The 23,493-nt window shown below is 37.3% G+C and overlaps 1 protein-coding gene across 2 annotated transcripts in view; it reads right to left on the bottom strand.

The window, feature by feature from the left end:
• The window catches only part of ATL2 (atlastin GTPase 2), a 77,634-nt gene that overhangs the window by 9,747 nt on the left and 44,394 nt on the right, over positions 1-23,493 (bottom strand). For both annotated transcript variants that reach the window (XM_011997338.1, XM_011997339.1), the window contains exons 3-9: positions 13,181-13,315; positions 12,836-12,940; positions 9,587-9,637; positions 8,910-8,966; positions 7,814-7,906; positions 5,688-5,826; positions 4,758-4,885 (exon numbers count right to left, since the gene is read on the bottom strand). In XM_011997338.1, coding sequence (XP_011852728.1) covers positions 4,758-4,885; positions 5,688-5,826; positions 7,814-7,906; positions 8,910-8,966; positions 9,587-9,637; positions 12,836-12,940; positions 13,181-13,315 — 708 coding nt within the window. The remainder of the gene's footprint in view (positions 1-4,757; positions 4,886-5,687; positions 5,827-7,813; positions 7,907-8,909; positions 8,967-9,586; positions 9,638-12,835; positions 12,941-13,180; positions 13,316-23,493) is intronic.

The raw sequence follows: 23,493 nt of genomic DNA, 5'->3' as shown, positions 1-23,493 counted from the left end.
AACCACAACTTTTCCAGACATAGACAGTATACTATCAATAGAAACAACAAAAAGTTTAAAAAGTGGGGGGATAAAGTTACAGTGTAGAATTTTTATTAGTTTTCTCCTTCCTTGTTAGTTTGTTTAGGCAATCAATGTTATCAGTTTAAAATAAATATATTGTAATTGCAAACCTCACGGTAACCTCAAAAGACATACAACAGATACACAAAAAATAAAAAGAAATTAAAACATACCACCAGAGAAAATCACCTTCACTAAAAGGAAGACAGGAAGGTAGGAAGACCACAAAACCACCAGAAAACAATAAGAACATGGTAGAGGTTAACTTCTTATCAGTAACTTTGAGTGTAAATGGGCTAAACTCTCCAATTAAAAGGCACAGAGTGGCTGAATGGGTTTTAAAAACTGGTGATACACACTTCATCTATAAAGACACGCAGAGACTGAAAATAAAAGTATGGAAAAAGATATTCCATGCAAATGGAAATCAAAACAAGAGCAGAAGAAGCTACACTTATATCAGACAAAGAAGGTCATTATATAATGATAAAGGGATCAATTCAAGAAGAGGATATAACAATTGTAAATATATATGCACCCAATACTGGAGCACCCAGATATATAAAGCAAGTATTATTAGCAACTAAAGAAAGAGGGCTGGGCGCGGTGGCTCATGCCTGTAATCCCAGCACTTTGGGAGGCCAAGGCAAGTGGACCACTTGAGGTCAGGAGTTCGAGATCAGCCTGGCCAACATGGTGAAACCCCATCTCTACTAAAAATACGAAAATTAGCTGGGCATGGTGGTGTGGTACTGTAGTCCCAGCTACTCAGGAGACTGAGGCAGGAGAATCACTTGAACTTGGGAGGCAGAGGTTGCGGTGAGCTGAGATTGCTCCACTGTACTCCAGCCTGGGCAAAAGAGTGAGACTTGGTCTCAAAAAATAAATAAATAAATAAATAAAAATTGAAATCATATCAAGTATCTTCTCTGACCACAATGGACTAAAATCAGTAACGAGGAATTTTGGAAACTATACAAACACATGGAAATTATATTAATACAACAGGCTCTTGAATGACCACTAGGTCAATGAAGAAATTAAGAAAGAAATAAAACACATTCTTGAAACAAATGAAAATGGAAGCACAACATACCAAATGTATGGGATACAGCGTTAAGCAGTACTAAGAAAGTATATAGTAATAAATGCCTACATCAAAACAGAGGAAAAACTTCAAATAAACAACCTAACCATACATCTTAACCAGAAAAGGCAGAGCAAACCAAACCTAAAATTAGAAGAAAAGAAATTAATGAAATTGAAATAAAAATAATACAAAAGATCAATGAAGCAAAAAGTTGATTCTTCAAAAAGATAGTCAACAAACCTTTAGCCACACTAAGAAAAAAAGAGAGACGACCCAAATAAATAAAATCAGAGATGAAAAAGGAGACATTACAACTGATACCACAGAAATCCAAAGGATCATTAGAGGCCACCATGAACAACTATATGCCAATACATGGGAAAGCCTAGAAGAAATGGATCAATTCCTAGACATATACAACCTACCAAGATTGATCCATGAAGAAATCTAAAACCTGTCAGACCAATAACAAGTAACCAGATCAAAGCCATAATAAAAAGTCTCCCAACAAAGAAAAGCCCGAAAGCTAATGGCTTCACTGCTGAATTTTATCAAACATTTAAAGAACTACTACCAATCCTACTCAAACTATTCCAAAAACCAGAGGAGGAGGGAATACTTCTAAACCAATACTACAAGGCCAGTATTACCCTGATACCAAAACCAGACAAAGACTCATCAAAAAATTACAGGCCAATATCCCTGATGAACATTGTTGCAAAAATCCTAAATAAAATACTAGTACACTGAATTCAACAACACATTAAAACAATCATTCATTATCACCAAGGGTCAGGCAGGGATGCAAGGATAGTTCAACATACACAAATCAATCAATCAATCAATCAATGAGTGTGAGACATCGTATCACCAGAATGAAGGACAAAAACCATATGACCATTTCAATTGATGCTGAAAAAGCATTTGATAAAAATTCAACATCTCTTCATGGTAAAAATCCTCAAAAGGTACAGAAGGAACAGATCTCAATATAATAAAAGCTATATAAAACAGACCCATAGCTAGTATCATACTGAACTGGGAAAAACTGAAAACCTTTCCTTTAAGATCTGAAACAAAACAAGGAAACCCACTTTCACCACTGCTATTCTACACAGTTCTGAAAGTTGTATTTCAGTACAAACTTTGAGAAAATGATAGTGGCTCCAATAAATGGTGCTGGGAAAACTGAATATCCACATGCAGAGGAATGAAACTAGACCCCATCTCTAGCCACATATGAAAATCAAATCCAAATGGATTAAAGACTTAAACCTAAGACCCCAAACTATGAAATTACTAAAAGAATACATCAGTGGCCAGGCATGATGGCTCACACCTGTAATCCCATCACTTTGGGAGGCGGAGGCAGGCAGATCACTTGAGCTCAGGAATTCGAGACCAGCCTGGCCAACATGGTGAAACCCTGTCTCTACTAAAAATACAAAAATTAGCTAGGCATGGTGGCAGGTGCCTGTAATCCCAGCCACTCAGGAGACTGAGGTCAGGTGAATTGCTTGAAGCCAGGAGGCGGATGTTACAGCAAGCCGAGATCATGCCACTGCACTCCAGCCTGGAAGACAGAGCAAGGCTCTACTTCAAAAAAAAAAAAAAAAAAAGAAAACAAGAAGAAGAAAACATTGGGGAAACCCTCCAGGACACTGGTCTGGGAAAAGATTTCTTCAGTAATACCCTACAAGCATAGGCAACCAAAGCAAAAATGAACAAATGGGATTATATCAAGTTAAAAAGCTTTTGCACATCAAAAAAGTGAAGACGCAACCCACAGAATGGGAGAAAATATTTGCAAACCACTCATCTGATAAGGGATTAGTAACCAGAATATATAAGGAGTTCAAATGACTCTATAGGGAAAAGAAAAAAAAAAAAAATCGAATGATCTGATCAAAACATGGGCAAAAGATCTGAACAGACATTTCTCAAAAGACATACAAATGGGACACAGGATATGAAAACATCACTGATCATCAGAGAAATGCAAATCAAACTACAGAAAGATATCATCTTCCTCCATTTAAAATCGTTTTTATCCAAAAGACAAGCAATAACAAATGTTGGCAAGGATGTAGAGAAAAGGGAATCCTCGTACACTGTTGGCAGAAAGGTAAATTAGTACAACCACTATGGAGAACAGTTTGGGGTTCCTCAAAAGACTAAAAATAAAATGGCCATATGATCCAGCAATCCCACTGCTAGGTATATACCCAAAAGAAAAAAAAAATCAGTATATAGAAGATATATCTGCACTTTCATGTTTACTGCAGCACTAGTCACTACAGCTACAATTTGGAAGCAACCTAAGTGTCTATCAGTATACGAATGGATAAAGAAATGTGGTTCATATACACAATTAAGTACTATTCAGCCATATAAAAGAATGAGATCCTGTCATTTGCAACAGCATGATGGAACTGGAGGACATTATGTTAAGTGAAATAAGTCAGGCACATTATGTTAAGTGAAATAAGTCAGGCACTTCAGAACATGTGAAGTCAGGCACAAACATCACATGTTCTCACTTATTTGTGGAAGATAAAACTTTAAACAACTGAACTCATGAGATAGAGAATACTAGAATGATGGTTACTAGAGTCTAGGAAACCGTCGTTCTAGTACTCTGTTATACTATCAAATACTAGATCTTATTCTAACTATATTTTCCTAGACTCTAGTCTAGACTAGAGGTTGGAGGGGAAGCAGAGATGGTTAATGGGTACAAAAATATAGTTAGAGTAAGATCTAGTATTTGACAGCATAACAGGGTAGTTACAGTCAGTAATAACTTACCGTACATTTTAAAATAACTAAAAGAGTATAATTAGATTGTAACATAAGGAAGGGATACATGCTTGAGGTGATGGACACCCTATTTACTCTAATATGATTATGATGCATTGTATGCCTGCATCAAAAATATCTCATGTACCCCATAAGTATATATACTACATACCCACAAAAATTTTAAAAAGTAAAAATAAATTTTAAAAAATTCATTCATAACTAAACAAAGATAATATGAGAGTAACTATCAAGTATCCAATAAGTGAACAAAATACACTCTTAGTTAAAACTACTACAAATAATACAACCTTCCACAACGGTCTTGTTCTGGCAGGCAAGCTATGAAGACTAGAGAAGAATAGAGGGAAAAAAAAAACCTATGAATACTTTACTTGAACCAATATGAATACTTTCAGCTGTTCTTATCAAGTCCTCAGAACTCTGAGGGAGTGTTTTCGTGAGAAGTTAGGATGTAAAATTATGTTCTCCATTCCTATTATCATTCACTAATGACAGAGTAGTATTATAGTATGATGAATGGCTTGTTCTCTCCATATCTGAGATGGAGAAAAAGAAAGATAATTTTGTAAATAAATTAAATCACTGTCTAGGAGACAGAAATCTGCTATAATCTTTTAAATATCCTTAAACACAGGTACATCTAATTCAAGTCAGAAAGATAAATTACAAATCTTACTCTTTTTTGTTTTAAAATAAAGACAAGGAATTTCTTATATATACAGATGAGTTTTAAGTCAACTACATTTCTATCTTAGACAAAGCCATTTAAGAGCTCACCTACCTTAAAATATTCTACAAGATCTCTACAAGTGACTTTAGATCCACTTATCTCTTTTTCTACCAAATTTTCAGGGGCAAGCAGCAATGGAACCAGATTTCGAAGCTCTCGTTTAAAGTCTTCATCAATATCTAGAAAACACAAAATTGAGCAGCATGTTAGTCCAAAAAAACTAGGTCCCTATTGGTACGATTTCATAAAATTCTGTTTTATGAAATAAGAATACATAGTATCTATTACTGAAGTGGACTCATTTAAAAAAAAAAAAAAAGCTCATCCAATATGTCATATCTCATAGGAAAAAATATAATCCCCCTCTACTCTACTAGGCTATTTTCCCCAACCCCCCAGTAACACTGCCAGTTCAAATAATAAATAAACCATAAATAAATTTGTGGACTACCAAGACAAATTTCACATTTAGTATTAACGAAAATGTCCTTTTTCAAGAGGCAAACAATTCATAAAATTGTATCAAATTTTACTACTAGATTTTGTTTTACCAGCCATGCTGTAAAAGTTTTGTCAATCCCCAAGCGTTTTGCCATCACACTCAAAATAATCCAACATACATCAACTATACTATCACTCCTGAAACAGACTTATGTCTGATTTCATCAATATAATAAAATGATAAAGTCTTTTAACAGACTGCAATCCACTGAAAAGAAATGCTCTCAGCCTTCAGAATTTTCAGGACATCAGTGCTGAGCTACAGACATTATAAAATAGGTTAATCAATATGCTAGACAGCTGCAAACAAATCAATGGAATGCTAGAGAAACAACACAGAGCATTACAATCACAACATGAACAATGCAACCAAACATTCTCCAGTATAAAACAGGACATTTAAGGCGTCATGTATTTTCTTAAAAAACTTTCCACCTCTAATAAATAAGTTCAAATTTTAATAAGAATGGGAATTCCCACCTTTCAATCTGCCATCAAAACTAGGATTAGTTGCAACTTTAAGACCAGGATGTGGCAAAAGGAAGCAACCAAGATTTGAGAAACAATTGTGTATGTGCTTCCTTACATTCTGAAGCTCTTCATGTTGATTTTGTTTTACCTGAGGGCAGAGAGAGACAAGTGAAGTTGTAAACAGCAGAAGAAAAATTTTTTTAAAGAAAACACACACAGACTCGCATGCACACTTAACTCAGATGCTACACCTAAGGAGTCTTTTTTGACAATACAAAAAATTACGAAGGCCCATTTCTGACCACTTTGTTAAGATCCCACTATTTTTTTTTTTTTTTAAGACAGAGTTTCACTCTTGTTGCCCAGGTTAGAGTGCAATGGTGCGATCTCGGCTCACTGTAACCTCCGCCTCCCAGGTTCAAGCGATTCTCCTGCCTCACCCTCTTGAGCAGCTGGAATTACGGGCATGCACCACCACGCCCAGCTAATTTTGTATTTTCAGTAGAGACAGGGTTGGTCAGGCTGATCTCGAACTTCCGACCTCAGGTGATCCACTCGCCTCTGCCTCCCAAAGTGCTGGGATTACAGGCATGAGCCACCGCACCCAGCCAACCCCACATTTTCTTAAACCAGAAAAGATGTTTTTCCCAAGTAAGCTGCCTGGAACAGCAAAAACTACAAATAAGGTAGTTAATCACAGTATCTAATAGCCAAATAATGAATTATGGTTGTGACTTATATACCAGTAAAAAAATTAAGAATTTACCTTCAAAGTACTTATAACAGCAACAAAACAGAACAAAACAAAAAAAAGTATAAATTTGCCTACAAATAAAAAGTTTAGCCCCTAAGCAAAGTAAAAGCTAAGATAAAAAAATTACAGTGCAGTACAAAGACCTTAGAAATGTGTTAGGATTTCAGGTCCCTCTCTAGGTGATTTACGATTTATGCTAGTTACAGAACTTTGAGAAGGGAAACTGGCATGTATTGGGGGGAAGAAAATCTTAAACTTAGAAACATTTTAGATAATTATTCATTTATCCAAATATAACTCACATAGTCTCCTAAATACTTTTCTGGAAAATAATTTTAACAAAATATGCACTATTTATAATTAAAACCTGGAAACTACCTAAATCTCCAATAACACCAGAATGGAAAAACTGTTGTCTATTCATTCAATGGATACTATACAGCAATGAGAATAAATGAATTAAACTATATGCAACATGGATTAACCTCAGAAACCTAATATTGGGTAAAAAAAAAAGCTAGACTCAAACAAATACATTCTTTATGTGATTCCATCCATATAAAGTACAAAAACAAAGCCTGTGAGAAGTCAGGATAGTGGTAGAGGGTTTTGGGGGAGGGTTGATATATGGAGGTGGGTGCTTCTAGGTGCTGGCTAAATAGCTATGTTCCTTTTTACCAAATTCATCAAGCTACACGCTTATGATTTGAGCAATTTTCTGAATATATGTACCACATTTCAGTAAGGTTTTTTCAAAACAACTTTCTTGTTTTTCAGTTACATAATTCTGAGTTTAGTTAGTATGTCTATTGTGCTTTGTGTTAATTTCTTCTGAATGAACCAGAGAGAGAAAATGCGATGACTCAAATTATTTCCAAAAGTAGGATCTGGAAATGCCTTTCGAATAATCTAATTATGTTGAATTGGTTTTAACCTCATTTTAAAAATTTAAAAAAAAATGGTGCTTGCTTTCCCCTTCACCTTCCGCCATGATTGTAAGTTTCCTGAGGCCTCCCAGTCATGCTTCCTGTTAAGCCTGTGAAACTGTGAGTCAATTAAACCTCTTTTCTTCATAAATTACCCAGTCTCAAGTAGTTCTTTATGCAGTGTGAGAACAGACTAATACACAAGTACTTCCATGGGGGGGCTACCTTTAGGAATAAAGGATCATGATCCTTAATTTTGATTCAAGGCACTGTCTTCTTTGATAGGAATGCAACCACTTTACTTTTCATCAATTACAAACAGAGTCACTTGGGCTAACCTGGAATACTTTATTCCAACGACACGTAAATACTGGTAATGTGACCAGCAGTCCAGACAGCCCACCCCTTTGCCTGGCTTGGTGCTTATGCTCTCCTCTTTAAGAATTAAGTCTTACCTGTAATCTCTTTTCAAGAAACTGCTTTCCACCTTCCAAACCATATGAATGTTCATAAGGATAGCTCCAATCTCGAATCAAAAACATTAATGTCTGTACACACAAAAATAAAAATTGTTTATTTTACAATAAAGAAAATTTACGAAAAAAAATCACAACTCTAACAATTGAAGCCTCCCTTACTCTCCTGAACAATGCTTATCAAAAGTTATAGTAACCAGATGGTTACTTCCGGTCATGGTTATATCAAGGACCCACTTAAACAACATTCCCAGGCCCTATACCAAGCAATCACCAGCACTGAAGAACTTCACTAAACATAAAGAGTCACCACAAGCAATAATACAGAACTTTTAAAAACGAAAAACGGGTATATCAGGACATGCAGATCATAATTTTATATCATGGTTGTATAACTACAAGACCAGCTAATTCTAGATGGCTATCTAGACTGATTATAGATCCGGTGTCAATAAGGACATTTTCACAGGATGTTTTTACTCATAGAGGATGAGATTTCTCAACCTCAGCACTGCTGACATTTTGGGTCAGTTAATTCTTAGTTATGTGTAGCTGTACTGCATACTGTAAAACGTTGAACCATATTTCTGGCCTCTATGTGCTAGATACCAAGTGGTGCTAAGCTCCCCCACAAAACTGTGACAACCAAAAATGTCTCCAGACATTAGCAAATGTCCCCTGGGTGGCAAAATTATCCCAGTTCAGAAAAAACTGATATAGGCCAAATAGGGTATATTTCACCCATAATCTGCTCAACTACTTAATAAAAATTGGCATGACTGTCTTATATTTCCTATTAAGTTTAGAATAACATCTATTAAGAGAAACATTACTCCCCTTAATCTAAGTGAAAGCATTAAGAATTAGCCTAGATTCATTTATTCTATTTATCCTGTTAGCCTATTACTGGTAAGTATGCTGATGATGACATTACCAAAGGTTAGTTTCAATTGCACTTAATCTGTTGCTAGTGATGAGTCTGTTGTAATATCCTGGTGTCTCCAAAATTACAAACTGAGGTGGCTTGACAACTTCTCATAGGCAAATCTTTAAAATGTTAAAATAACTTTTTTACCTGAAATGGTTTCTGGTAGATTTCTTCCATCGCAAGTCTTCCATACTCTGTAAATAACTATTAAATCGAGTTAGTTAAAATAATGCCCCTAAAGAGATTCAAAGAAGACATGTGTAAACCTGTTCTACATCAAAGCTCCAGGTACTAGAACCTTTAAAATCATTTGAAAACCAAACATTTAATTTTCTAACACACTACGTATATACAAAATTTCTTCCAGTTAAGAAGTCACACATCAGTTTAAACCCATATAACATTCAATCGTGTTACCAGTATTATAGGCTTCCAAGTGTAAATTCACAATAAAGTGGGAATTAAATTTTCAATACTTGGCACATTTTCTTTAAGAAATATGTGCTTGCAGCTGGGCGCAGTGGCTCACGCCTGGTAATCCCAGCACTTTGGGAGGCCGAGGTGGGCGAATCACCTGAGGTTAGAAGTTCAACACCAGCCTGACCAACACAGTGAAACTTCATCTCCACTAAATATACAAAATCAGCCAGGCATGGTGGCGCACACCTGTAATCCCAGCTACTTGGGAGGCTGTGGCAGGACAGTCCCTTGAACTTGGGAGGGGGAGGTTGCAGTGAGCCGAGATTGTGCCATTGTACTCTAGTCTGGGCAACAAGAGCGAAACTCCAACTCAAAAAATTAAAATTAAAAAAAGAAACACGTACTTGCAAATGTTGAAGATCATCTTCTTGAATATTCTGAGATAGATTATATACCTGTTAAAACAAAATTTATTTTGTTTTTTATTAGTGTTTTGTTTTGAATACCTGGCTTGTATATAACTTTACTCGTGGAAAAAAGGTTATTTTGTACCTCAGCGCAAAGGAATCACTTAACTACTATCTTGACGAGTGACATGTGAAAAGGATTTTCTCTTTTTTCCTAACAATAGTCAAGATAGAATACTAAGGAAGAAGCAGTGGTGGTAAAATATGTAAAAAACATGAATATATGCATATTCATGGCCTAAAAGTGGTAGAAAAACAAGTGTGCTATCTAGCAGGTTTCTTTTACTCCTTCTCAAAGCTCTTTAATGTTATGATATGATCATCTTTTAAAGAGTGTAGGTTATTTCCACCACCATTTTTCTAAATTAGAGAATATAAGGGGCAATAAGTTTACAAAGATAAATTCCTCCCTGGTACAATGAGTATACAGTGACTCAGTGGGTACCTCCACTACTACTGACTCTAGTGTGGTTCTCTTTTTACTCATACTCCTCAGTTTACTTACTCACAGTTTTTACTTCCACTCAACATGACAATTTTACTGGCCTGTGGAAGCTAATAAAAATAACAGTAGGTGGCACTCTTGCCCTTTCCAGAATTTTTTGGAGGCAACTAGAGCTGATAAAGGAGGGTCTAAACATCCTCAGGAAAGGGGGATTTTCATCCATTAATTCTAAGACAGATCTTTAGAAAGTAATCTACACTGCCAGAGGAGAAAAGTGGCCATCAACAGATATCACCTCTGCTAAAATAACTTACATCTTAAGGAACCAGGGTGACTCCAAAGACCGAACAATCTGTTCTAAGAGCAAATAAGTGCCAAACCACTTGGAGGTCAAGAATATAGTCGATTTAGGCCAGCAAACCTAAAATAATATTCTTAGCTACTAATTCCAAACAAGGATTTAAAAGTAATTGATGACTGAGGTGATGACTTTAGATTTTAACATTTTTAACATAAACTCTGACACAATGATTAACCTATGTGGGCCTTTGCTTTTAGAAAACAAGTCTGGATCCTTTCATTGTGAGGGCCAGGAAACAGAAAAGGATTTATTTAACTTAGATCACTAGTACTTAGCATACTGTCTTGTATATAACAGGTGCTCAGTATGTATTTGTTGAAGGAATAAATGACAAGAAGATCAAATTAACATTTATCTATCAGCCAGATATCTTACACAAGGAAAGAAAACTACCCCCTCAAAGGCAAGGAAGAAAATAATCATAATCTTCTTGGTTATTTATACTTTACAAAGCACTTTCATATGCATTATCTCATTTAGCTCTCATTTCTGACTACACACAACAACCACATGCAAGATAGGCAAGATGAGTAAAACTCATTTTACAGACAACAAAGTGGCTGTACAGCTTTAAGTGGTTGTCTAAAACCAGGTCTCTTACTATCAAAAAGTTGAATAAACAAAGAAAAAAAGACCAAGGGATAAGTTATAAGACAGAGAACTCCCTCTAGAGCCAGTTAACCTGAGGGGCTTCTGCTTGCTTCAAGAGAATCACAGTTGTGCCATCTTGCAAGATCAGAGAAAAAAGAGACTTAGAGGGTCCCCACCAGCATCACTTAGCGGGTAATGACAAATATCCCAACCCTATAATAAACTGAAGCCAAGCTGAAGAACATGTTAGCTCATGTTAACAGCCAACCTTCTTTCCCCTCTGATGGCTAGGTACTTCAAAGTGAGGAAGGAGGAAAATGGGAGCTTAGAGAGACGAGTCATATGTTCCAGACATTACTGGAAAGCATTAAAAAAAATCCAAGACACTGTGACAGCATCACCTATGATCTACCATTGATAAGAACAATTTCTTATCTTGGGAGGATCACATACCCATTTTTAAAAAATATTTGCAAATATACTTCTTGATACACCATCACCAGCTGGGCCTAACCGCCATACTTCAATAATTCATTTTTCAGAGATGTATCAGCCACAGATGATCTCAGAAAAGAAAAAGTAAAGAAATACCAATGACATGTGGTAGTTTAATTCAGTCCAATCCATCTCAATTATACAGAAAAGAAATGGCCTAGCCTGAAGAAACCAGAACCTGATAGAACACCAAATACAATTTGAATATAAGTGAAAAAGAGAAGGGATTTTATCCCTTCCTAAATGAAGATGCTAAAAATCCTGTTTATTATTCCATAAGCATTATTTGGGTTTCCTAAATTAAACATTAATTAATTATTCTGCTTTTATCTCCTTTAGTTCAAATAACTGAGTACCACTTGTCACAGATATAGAATAAAAAACTAGACTTCTAAGCTTAATTACTTGGGTTTTTTTGTTTGTTTTAGCCAAAAAAAAAAAAAAAACCAAAAATATACTCTCCATATTGCTGTGTCTGGTAGCCATCTAACTGATTTCAATTACAGATAATGTGATATCTTTTCCTTTAAAAAAACAAAAAACAGTATATATTCTATAAAGAAAAAATAAGAGACTGGTTGTTGGTTTATTGCATCCTTTTTAACTATCCAAAGTACAAAATTTCACATCCTAAGCCAGAAAACCATGCATGGAAATGTAAATAACCAATAAGAAATGTAAATAGCTTTCAAGAAATGTAAATAGCTCTCTTTAATTTTAATTTCTTTTTTTCCCTTCAATCAAAAGGCATTTTGCCAGCACAAGGTGGCACATGCTGATAGTCCCAGCTACTTAAGAGGCTGAGGCAGGAGGATCACTTCAGCCCAGGAGGAAAAAGCTAGAATGTGCATGATCACACCCATGAATAGCCACTGCACTCCAACCTGGGCAACATAGTAAGAATCCATCTCAAAAAAAATTAAACCGGCATTTTCAAGAGGGGCCAAACACCGGGCGCGGTGGACCATGCCTGTAATCCCAGCACTTTGGGAGGCCAAGGTGGGCGGGTCACCTGAGGTCAGGAGTTCGAGACCAGCCTGGCCAACATGGTGAAACCTGTCTCTACTAAAAATACAAAAAATTAGCTGGGCATGGTGGCGGGAACCTGTAGTCCCAGCTACTCGGGTTAGGAGAATGAACTCGGGAGGCAGGGGTTGCAGTGAGCCGAGATCACGCCACTGTACTCCAGCCTGGGCAACAAGAGTGAAACTCTGTCTCAAAAAAGAAAAAAAAAAAAAAAAGAGGGGTCAAATGATTATGTGAACTGATTGCACCACTTACTCTTGTGTCTCACCTGGACAGAGCTAGTCATAGTGCTCAGAGCAAACACCGTTGCACAGTCTTTGATAGTTGACTGGCTATCAAAGGCACCCTGGGTATCCATAAGCAGCACGGCAACCTAGGAATTTGAGAATTTAAAATACTTAGTAAAACAGTGGCCAAAAATGACTATAAAAAAAATCAAATGATAAATCTGAAAATCAGTCATTAAGAAAAGTACTTATATCTCATACATTTGACATAATAATCCATATGTTAAAGTTATCAAACATTACTAGTTCTGTGTTGTTTTGATTTTTGATACCGGAAAATAGCCCAAGAAAGAACACAGGGTAGAAAAGTATAAACAGATTTTTACTTTTGTTCCATTAGGTCTGTCAATCACAAATACTTCATTCCAAACTTGTATGCCTGTTGTTTCTCTTTCACAGCCACCTCGCCATGTAAAGCCTGTCAATGGTTCATTGTTTCCACCAATCCAACTTTGAGAATCCTGTCAAAGTTAAGGATAAATGTAAAATAAAACACAATTAAGAAATAAAAGAAACCCCAAAAATCACCTATTCTTTATTTTATAGATGGGGAAGCTAAATCCAGAGAGAGAGAAAACACTGTGTAACAAACAAGTATTACAAAGCAGTCCTTAAATCCCATGTGGGGTTCTTTTTCTTATAGAGATGTAGTCTCCTCCAAACTTGAATCTTCTCAAATCAGCTCACACTACTACTCTCTAGGCTTCTAAATAAGTGGGGTCATATTTCCCTCCTTTTTAGAAAGATTTCCTGGCTGGGCATGACAGCTCATGTCCGTAATCCCAGCACTTTGGGAGGCTGAAGTGGGCAAATCACTTGAGGCCAGGAGTTTGAGACCAGCCTGGCCAATGTGGCGAAACCCCATCTTTTACAAAAAATACAAAACTTAGCTAGGCATGGTGGCACACTCCTGTAGTCCCAGCTACTCAGGAGGTTGAGGTACGAAGGATCACCTGAACCTGGGAGGTTGAGGCTACAGTGAGCTGAGACTGTACCACTATACTCCAGCCTGGGTGACAGAGTAAGATCCTGCCTCAAAAAAAAAAAAAAAAAAAGAGAGAGAGAGACAGAGAGAGAGAAAGATTTCCTAAAATGTTAAAAACCATAAAAAAAAAACTCGGCACCAATTATTTTAACATGATCTTACACAGATAAGCAAAACTAAGTTTCAGGTAGAAAGACTGTCAAAACAGCATTGCTCTCTTTAGAAACAGCTTATACTAAGAAGTTTTCACACTGCCTTCATTTCCTCTTTAAAAAATAATCAATTTTAGGCTGGGTGCAGTGGCTCATACCTATAACCCTAGCACTTTGGGAGGCCGAGGCAGGTGGATCACCTAAGTGGCTGAAGTGGGCAAATCACTTTTGAGGCCAGGAGTTTGAGACCAGCCTGGCCAACATGGTGAAACCCCATCTCTACTAGAAATACAAAAATTAGCCAGGTGTTGTGGCACACGTCTATAATCCCAGCTACTCAGGAGGCTGAGGCAAGAAAATCACTTGAACCTGTGGGCGGAGGTTGCAGTGAGCAGAGATCGCATCACTCCACTCCACCCTGGGAAAAAGAGTGAAACTGTCTCAAAAATTTTCAAAAAAAATCAATTTAAAAAGTAACCCGAAGACTTGTTTGGAACCTGATTTAAACAAACCAACTATTTAAAATGCCTTTTTTGAAACCAATAGGAAAATATGAAGCCAAACTGGTTATCTCATTAGATGGTGTTAAATTAGGGTAAAGAAGATTGTTTGGTGTGCTAATGATACTGTGGTTAAGAAAAAAAAATATAGTCTTTATCTATCAGATACTCAAGTATCTGTAGTGAAAGGATATATCTGGCATTTGCTTTAAAATATTCTGGGAGGTGAGGAAAAAAGAGAACAGATAAAACAAGACCAGCAAAATGTTGACAGGTACACTGGAGTTCATTATATACAATTCTCTTTATTTTAGGGTATGTTTAAAATTTTCCACAATAAAAGTTTTTAACTAGAACCACAGGGCTAAATTTTTATTATGAAATAATATGAAAGTTAATATATAAGGTAATTTTTCTAGAAAATTAAATCTGGGACATAATAAACGAGTATCTTTGACAGACGTCAAGATCCCTATACTTCAGTATACTTAAAAGTCCACATAGCCTTTACTCAATGTACCCCACAGGAAAAATTCCTTTGTTTCAGAAATACTTCTAATAAGCCTGGATATCTAGTCTAAAACAAATTACAAAGCCTGAATTAGGAGTGGAGAGATGTTTAAGACAGGACCAATGAGGGACGAAGCAATTTATTAAAAGCAGACACACAGTGGCAAAAACAAAAACAAAATAGTGTCAGCCAGGCATGGTGGCTTACGCCTGTAATCCCAGCACTTTGAAAGGCTGAGGCGAGTGGATCACTTGAGGCTAGGAGTTCAAGACCAGCCTGGCCAACATGGTGAAACCCCATCTCTACTAAAAAGACATTAAAAAAAAAAAAAAAAATTAGCCAGGCGTGAAAGCACATGCCTGTAATCCCAGCTACTTGGGAAGCTGAGGGAGGAGAATCGCTCGAACCCAGGTTTCACATGGGTTGTGGGAAGTGGAGATTGCAGTGAGCTGAGATTGCACCGCTGAGCTCTAGCCTGGGCAACAGAGAGAGACTCTGTCTCAAACAAAACAAAACAAAACAAAAAGTATCATCCAGACCATCACCTAACATAGCTTTAAACTTCAAACCATCTTTAATTATTAATTATTATTCCACAAAACTCCCATCCCCAATAGACCACCAATCCTATCAATTATAAACTTCTCTTGGATTCATTTCTTTTTCTTCAGTTTTCAATACCTTCAACTTAAAGACCTCATCTATGCTAGTCAGAAGGCGGCCACCTGAGACAATTTCATTCACAGTATATATGATGGACTTGTGTTTCAGGAGGCACCCTTCACAGGACTCAGAAGATTATTTTGACACTCCCCAGACAAGCAAAATTGGTGATCCTGCCCCTTGACTGCATATTTGGATACTTCATATTGGTCCCTATGCAACTCCTGCTCTATCCTCTAACCCATTTTTCCATAGTCATTGAATGTTCACAAGAAATGTAATCGTGCCACTGTCCTGCTGAAAAGTCATCTGTGGCTCCCCACTACCAATAAGACCATCTGGAGATCTGCTGCATTAAGAATCCTTTTTTCTTTTTCTTTTTTTGAGACAGGGTCTCACTCTGTCACCCAGGCTAGAGTGCAATGGCCCAATCAGCACTCACTGAAGCCTCATCCTCCTGGGCTCAAGTGATCTTCCCACCTCAGCCTCCCAAGTAGCTGGGACTGCAGGTGCACACCACTACACCTGGCTGATTTTTGTATTTTTTGTAGAGACGGGATTTCGCCATGTTGCCCAGGCTGATAACAATCCATCTCTAATTTACTCTTCTTGTCTGTGCTCCTGATATTCCCCACAGATCTCAACACACATCTTCCTGATTCTACCATACCAAAAAAAGTTACCATTCCCCAAACGCATATGTTGTTTAGCTTAGGTATACCTCTGTTCCAGCTATTGTCTGCCTAGACTCAGCCAGCAGTCAAGAAACTTCAACTTTTCTGTACTGTTAAAGCATATTATTGATACTGCATGGTTGTTACCTTTATATGGTTTTGCAGTTCTTATGTGAGTCTCTTGAGAGCAAAGGCTGTAAAGAATCATCTTTGTTCACCAAACTGCTCCTATCAAAGTGCCTTGCACTGTTGTAAGTTCTCACATGGAGAATCTCATTCCCCCACAATGTCAAAAAAAAATCTGGTACTTAGTGAATTTATGATTTGTAAAAGTTACAGCCTACACAAATAACTCCTCTAAGAGAACTCTGGTTTTACTCTACATTTTACTTATTTCTATCTCCTCTACAAGAAGGTAAGTTTCACTAAAGTTGTGTTTGTTTCATTCTCAGCACAAGTTTCATTCTCAGCACAAGTATTCCCAGCACAGAGAATAGTGTGCCTGGCTCACAGTAGGTATTCTAAGTGTTTCTTAAATAAACAAAAAAGTTTACTTATAAGTTTCGATGTACTCCCTTTTGAGCATGGGTAATAAATCCAGAAGAAATATGATCTTTGTTATTATTCCTAGAAACAAAACAATTACATAAAGAAGACAGTAAAAATAAATTTTTAAAAGTATAGATGACTGAAATAATAGGCTTATATGTTTGCTAGCCGCCTCTTCCAAAGAAACTTTAAAAAGAATTGGTGTCTCATAAAAATCTACTATGTATCATCTCTTCCTAAGTTACCTTGGAACAGAAATGTTTAAAAAAAAAATACTAAACTGATTAGTCAGCAAAAGGATGAAAGAAGCTAAGTGTGGTGGCTACACTTGTAATCCCAGCACTTTGGGAGGCCAAGGCAGGAGGATCACTTGAGCCCAAAAGTTCAAAGCTGCAGTGAGCTATGATGACACCACCACACTCCAGCCTGGATGACAGAGTGAGACCTCGTCTCTATTTAACAACAACAACAACAACAAAGATGAAAAAATAAATCAGAGAACTAATCAGACTCTTCAAAACTTGTAAAAGTCTATAATTTCTCTAACATAGTGAATACTGACAGCTTTCATAAAATACAGTCATTCATTCATTAAATATTTATGGAACATCTACCACGTGCCAGCCATTTTTCTAGGGATACAGCAGTGAACAAGAATAAACATTCCTGCCCTCAAAGAGAATTTTAGTGGGAGCTAGAGGCAGCTTTGCTGATAACAGACCCTATTTGCTGTGATAATTTACTAAAAGCAAACCTAAAAACTTGAAAACACTAATCTGATACTATTTACTACTATGGAGACAAAAGCCTCAAAACTCAGAAATACGAAAAACAAACAAACAAACGAGTAGTTACAGAATAAATCTCAACTGCCAAAGGCAATCTAAAATCACCAGAAGTTTTTTTTTTTTTGAGATGAGGTCTCACTTGCTATGTTGCCCAGGCTGGTCTTGAACTCTTGAGATCAAGCAATCCTCCCACCTCAGCCTCTCAAAGTGCTGGGATTACAAGCAAGAGCCACCATGCCCAGCCTAAAGTTTAAGTATAATCAAATAGTGAATAAATACAGCCCTTGCCAAAAAGACGTCCTACATAATATAATTATCAGCAATAAAGAAAACTTACCTATTCTAAACAGTAAGAAACAAATTCATATTTTGTCAAAGGAAAGGTACAGTCCCTAGCAACAAAGTGAAACAACTACGTAAACATTTATTTATTTAGTTAGGAAGAAAAAGAGACAGACAGACAGACAGGGTCTTGCTCTATCGCCCAAGCTGGAGAGCAGTGGCACGATCATAGCTCGCTGTCCTCAACCTCCTGGGCTCTAGTAATCAAACAAAGTGTTGGTTCTCCTGCCAGGCCTACATGTATCAGAGCACACCCGCTCCTGACTGCTGGCAAGCTGACTCCCTTTCACAATGGATAGGCTGGAAAAATAAAGGTTCATACAGAAGCCATAAATCATCACAACTAGGAGCAAAAGGAATAAAAACGATGAAATTAAGATCCAAGTAGCACTACAATAATAAGCGAGACCCTCCCTAGTTGCATGGCATTCCCCACACCACCACAAATGAAAATCTTCATCTGTATAAAACTATTACCTATTCAGGAGACAGGGTATGAACACTCAGCCTCCAAACTGATGGACGGAATAAATACTGTACACATTCTAACCACCAACTGTATTTACTATTTTCATTTGAATATGTGAGAACACTCTGCAAGTCCTGGAACAAATTATAAAACACTTGACTTTAAAATAGTTAAAAACTGTCTAACATCTTATCCAATCCCATCCTCATCCCATACCCAACTCTTCCCATCTGAGGCTGGACAAATCAATGAAATTATGACTGAACCAAGTCATGAGCCCAGGAAAAGGACAACTCTAACAACTCAGGTACACGCTGAAGAGGAATTTAAAATATTTTGATAGAAGGTTCTGTTTAAAAGGTTGTCTTTGACCTTGAAGACACAATGCTAAATGAAATAGGCCACACACAAAAGGACAAATATTCTATGATTCCACTCATATGAGGTGCTTAGTCAAATTCACAGGGACAGAAAGTAGAATGGTGGATGCCAGAGGATGGGGGAGAGAAATGGGGAGTGAGTTAGTGTTTAACGGGCACAGAGCTTCAGTTGGGGAATGAAGAAGTTCTGGAGATGGATGGTGGCAATGGCTGCACAACAATGTGAACAGACTTAGTACCACTGAAGTTGTACACTTACAAATGGTTAAAGAGGTAAATTTTACATTATGCCTATCTTACCACAATTAAAACAAAAAAGGTGCCCTTGAGGGCTAACAAAACGGAAGGAGCAGACACCTCTGGTAATTAAACTGAGATTTGACTTCAGAGTCTTCCGTTGGACTTCCAGTTTCAACTTTCTCTTGTAAAAATTTAGAAGTCATCAGACCCATCTTTACAACAAGAAAAAACCTTAGCGAACTGAAAAATCAATAACTCTCCTTTCTCAGATCAAAGAACTGAGATCACAAGTCAAACCACCCCTACAAAATCATGACAGACAAACTAACACAAAGGATCATGAGCTGAGGTCAGCTTACCAGCAACTGCTGCAGCAACTGGTAGGAACACTTAAATGACAATTTGAATGAATTGTCAGAAGCTGAGAGTGAACTAGTTTAAGCATTAAAAACCCTAGAGTCTTAGCAAACCCCACACTTTCCTGAATATTATCTCAAAGAACTCCATAAAGTTCTCAAAGCAATAACGGAAGAAAGTTTCCCTCATGACTGACAAGGGAGGGGAAGTAACCCTGGGAAAGTAACCACTGTCTGTCTGTCTGTCTGTCTGTCTGTCTATCTATCTATCTATCTATCTACACACACACACACACACACACACACACACACAGCAGTCCCTACAACAAAAGCCTGCCCTCCTGAGAAAACTACCTTACTGGAGCTTTATCTGACCCTAGGGAAGAGCAATCAGCCAACTCCAGCCCCATCTAGGCTTCCTGTCTAGTATTTTTTTTTAAAAAAAGGGTCATAGACCAGGACTCAGGCCCACTAAAAAACTAAGGAGCCAGGTGCAGTGGTGTGTCTGTAGTCTCAGCTATTCAGGAGACTAAGCTCAGAAGTTCGAGACCAGCCTGGGCAACGTAAGGAGACTCTGTCTCAAAAAGAATAAAAATAAAACTAAGATTTAACCATAAGGTGAGATATGATGCTTCTGCTCTCCTACACTTTACCACCTCATCAACAATGCTCCAATATAATGACAGTGGATTACAAATAAAAAAGTTGCAAGACACAGAGTTCAGTAAATTCAATAAAATTTCTTGGGAAATCCCCAAGACAATGTGAGAGCAGGGAGAAACTGCTAGGATCTGCAGCTACAAAACACATTAAACATAGCCCATCTCCTAACTAGATTAACATATAATCTCATAATAAAAGGCTAAATCTTCAGTCTTTATTACCTGATACTTCATGTCTGGTTTTCAGCAAAAAATTACAAGCCATGTCAAAAGGCAAGAAAAAATAGACTGAAAAGACAAGGCAAACATCAGAACCAGACTTGGATATATTTCAGAATTATAAAATAGGAAACTGATCCAGGAAGAAGATAGGTGTTTAAAAGGTGTCTTTGACCTTGAAGACACTATGCTAAATGAAATAGGCCACACACAAAAAGACAAATATTCTATGATTCCACTCATATGAGATGCTTAGTCAAATTCACAGGGACAGAAAGTAGAATGGTGGATGCCAAGGGGCGGGGGAGCGAAATGGGGAGTTAATGTTTAACGGGCACAGAGCTTCAGTTGGGGAATGAAGTTCTGGAGAAGGATGGTGGCAATGGCTGCACAACAACGTGAACAGACTTAGTTAGACATAAAGTTATTTATGTCGCCAATACCAAGCAGGATAAATACCAAAAAATCTCTACTATGTATGTCACGGGCCTAGCTGCAAAGTAACACAAAGAGAAAAATCTTGAAAGAAGTCAGGAACAAAACACTTTACCTATAGAGGAACAAACATAAGAATTACACTGGACTTCCCATTACAAATCATGCAAGCAGCTGGGTGCGGTGGCTCCTGCCTATAATTCCAGCACTTTGGGAGGCCGAGGCAGGCAGATCACTTGAGGTCTGGAGTTCGAGACCACCCTGGTCAATATGACAAAACCCCCATCTCTACTAAAAATACAAAAATTAGCCGGGCGTGGTGGCCCGCACCTGTAGTCCCAGCTACTTGGGAGGCTGAGGCAGGAGAATCACTTGCGCCCGGAAGGCAGAGCTTGTAGTGAGCCAAGATCACGCCACTGCACTCCAGACTGGGTGACAGAGTGAGGTTCCATCTCAAAAAACAAAACAAAAAAATCATGCAAGCAGGAAGGAAATAGGGTAAAATGTTTATAGAGCTGGGTGAAAAAAAAAATTCCTCCAAACTAAAATTCTGTATCCAGTAAAGTTATCCTACAAAAGACGTAAAGACTTTCTTAGCCAAAAACTGAGGAAGGTTGTCGCCAATACATCAGCAAAAAGGAAAATGATATAGGTGAGAAACTCAAATCTACATAAAGAGAGAAAGAATGTCAGAGAAGGATAAAAAGGTAAAACAAAATCTTTTAGATGGTTATAGTATATAGATCAGGGAAACAAATGACAGCAATGTATAAAAGACAGGAGGGAGGAACTGGGACTACGCTAAGGTAACTGCACTACCCATGAAGCAGTATAATATGTGAAAGTGCACTTAGCTTAGTTGTAAATGTATATTGCAAACTCCAGGCAGCCACCAAAAAAACACATTTAACAGATACATTAAGAGAGTACAGAAAATGCAATCAAGTTAAATGTTCAACTAAAATTAGAGAAGGCAGAAAAAAGGGGAAGATAAGAAAAAAAAAGTACACACACACAAAAAAAACACCAGAAACAATTATACGCATGGCAGCTATGAATCCAATTATATCAACAATCACTTTACATGTGAATGACTTAAATACACCAAGTAAAAGAAATTGTCAGCTGGGCACAGTGGCTCATGTCTCTAATCCCAGCACTTTGGAAGGCTGAGGCAGGTGGATCACCTGAGGTCAGGAGTTCGAGATCAGTCTAGTCAACACGGGGAAACCTTGTCTCTACTAAAAATACAAAACTTAGCCGGGCATGGTGGCAGGTGCCTGTAATCCCAGCTATTCAGGAGGCTAAGGCAAAATCATTTGAACCAGGGAGGCGGAGGTTGCAGTGAGCCGAGATTGCACCACTGCACTCCAGTCTGGGTGACAGAGTAAGAGTCTGTCTCAAAAAAAGAAATTGTCACAAAAATAGAGCCAACTGCATGCTATCTATTTGAAAAACCCCACTTTACAAAGACACGGGTTAAAAGTAAAGGTATGGGAAAGACATACCATGCCAACACTAATCAAAAGAAAGCTAGAATAGCTCTGTTAATTACAGACAAAGCAGTTTTCAAACTAAGAGAAAAACGACTTCTGAACAAACGTTAGAGTTGCATTACACCAAAATACGTGAAGCAAAAATTGAACTCCAAAGAGTAATAGACAAATCCACTATTAAACTGGGAGACCTCACACCTCTTTATAGGTAGCTGACATACCCAGCAAGTAGAAAAACAGTAACACAGTTGAGCTGAACAGAATCAGCAATCAAATGGATCTAACTGACATTACAGAACACTTCATTCAACAACAGCACAATACATACTCTTCTCAAACTCACAAAGAACATTCACCAAGGTAGACGATATCCTGAGCCTTAAAATACACCTTTAAAAATTTAAAGGGATAGATAATACAAAGTATGCTCTCATACCACAATAGAATTGAACTATTAATAGAAATCAATAGCAGAAACACAGCTGGAAAAGTTCCCAAATAGTTGGAGTTTAAAACAACTCACCTCAAAATAACACAGGAATCAAGGAAATCTCAATAGAAATTTTAAAATACATTGAACTAAATGAAAATGAAAATAAAACCTATTAAAATTTCCGTGATTAGAGGAGATTTGTAGCATTAGATGCATACAGTAGGAAAGAAAAAACAGTGATTAGAGGAGAATTTATAGCATTAGAGGCATAGAGGAGGAAAGGAAAAAAGTTCTAAAACCAATACTCTAAGCTGCCACCTCACGTAACTGGAAAAGAAGACCAATACAAACCTAAAGTAAGATGAATAAAATCAGAGCAAGAACCAATGAAACTGAAACAAGAAAACAGAAAATCACAACAGAAAAAACAAATCAATGAAACAAAAAACTGGTCCTTCAAAAAGATCAATATAATTGATTGAAGGGGGGGGGGAAGAGAAGACAAACTAATATCAGAAATCAAAGAAGAATCATCATCACTAATTCCATGAACATTAAAAAAAAAAAGAATACTAAGAACTCTATGCCCACAGATTTAGTAACTTAGTTGAAATGGAGCAATTCTTGGAAAGAAACAAACTACCAAACTCACACAAGGAGAACTAGATCATCTATTTAAAAAAAAAAAAAAAAAAAAAAGGCCAGGTGCAGTGGCTCACACCTGTAATCCCAGCACTTTGGGAGGCTGAGGGGGCAGATCACCTGAGGTCAGGAGTTCAAGACCA

The sequence above is a fragment of the Mandrillus leucophaeus genome, unplaced genomic scaffold (assembly GCF_000951045.1).
Source record: "Mandrillus leucophaeus isolate KB7577 unplaced genomic scaffold, Mleu.le_1.0 Scaffold538, whole genome shotgun sequence".
Taxonomy (NCBI): Eukaryota; Metazoa; Chordata; class Mammalia; order Primates; family Cercopithecidae; genus Mandrillus; species Mandrillus leucophaeus.
This window is presented reverse-complemented; position numbering and strand designations above follow the sequence as displayed.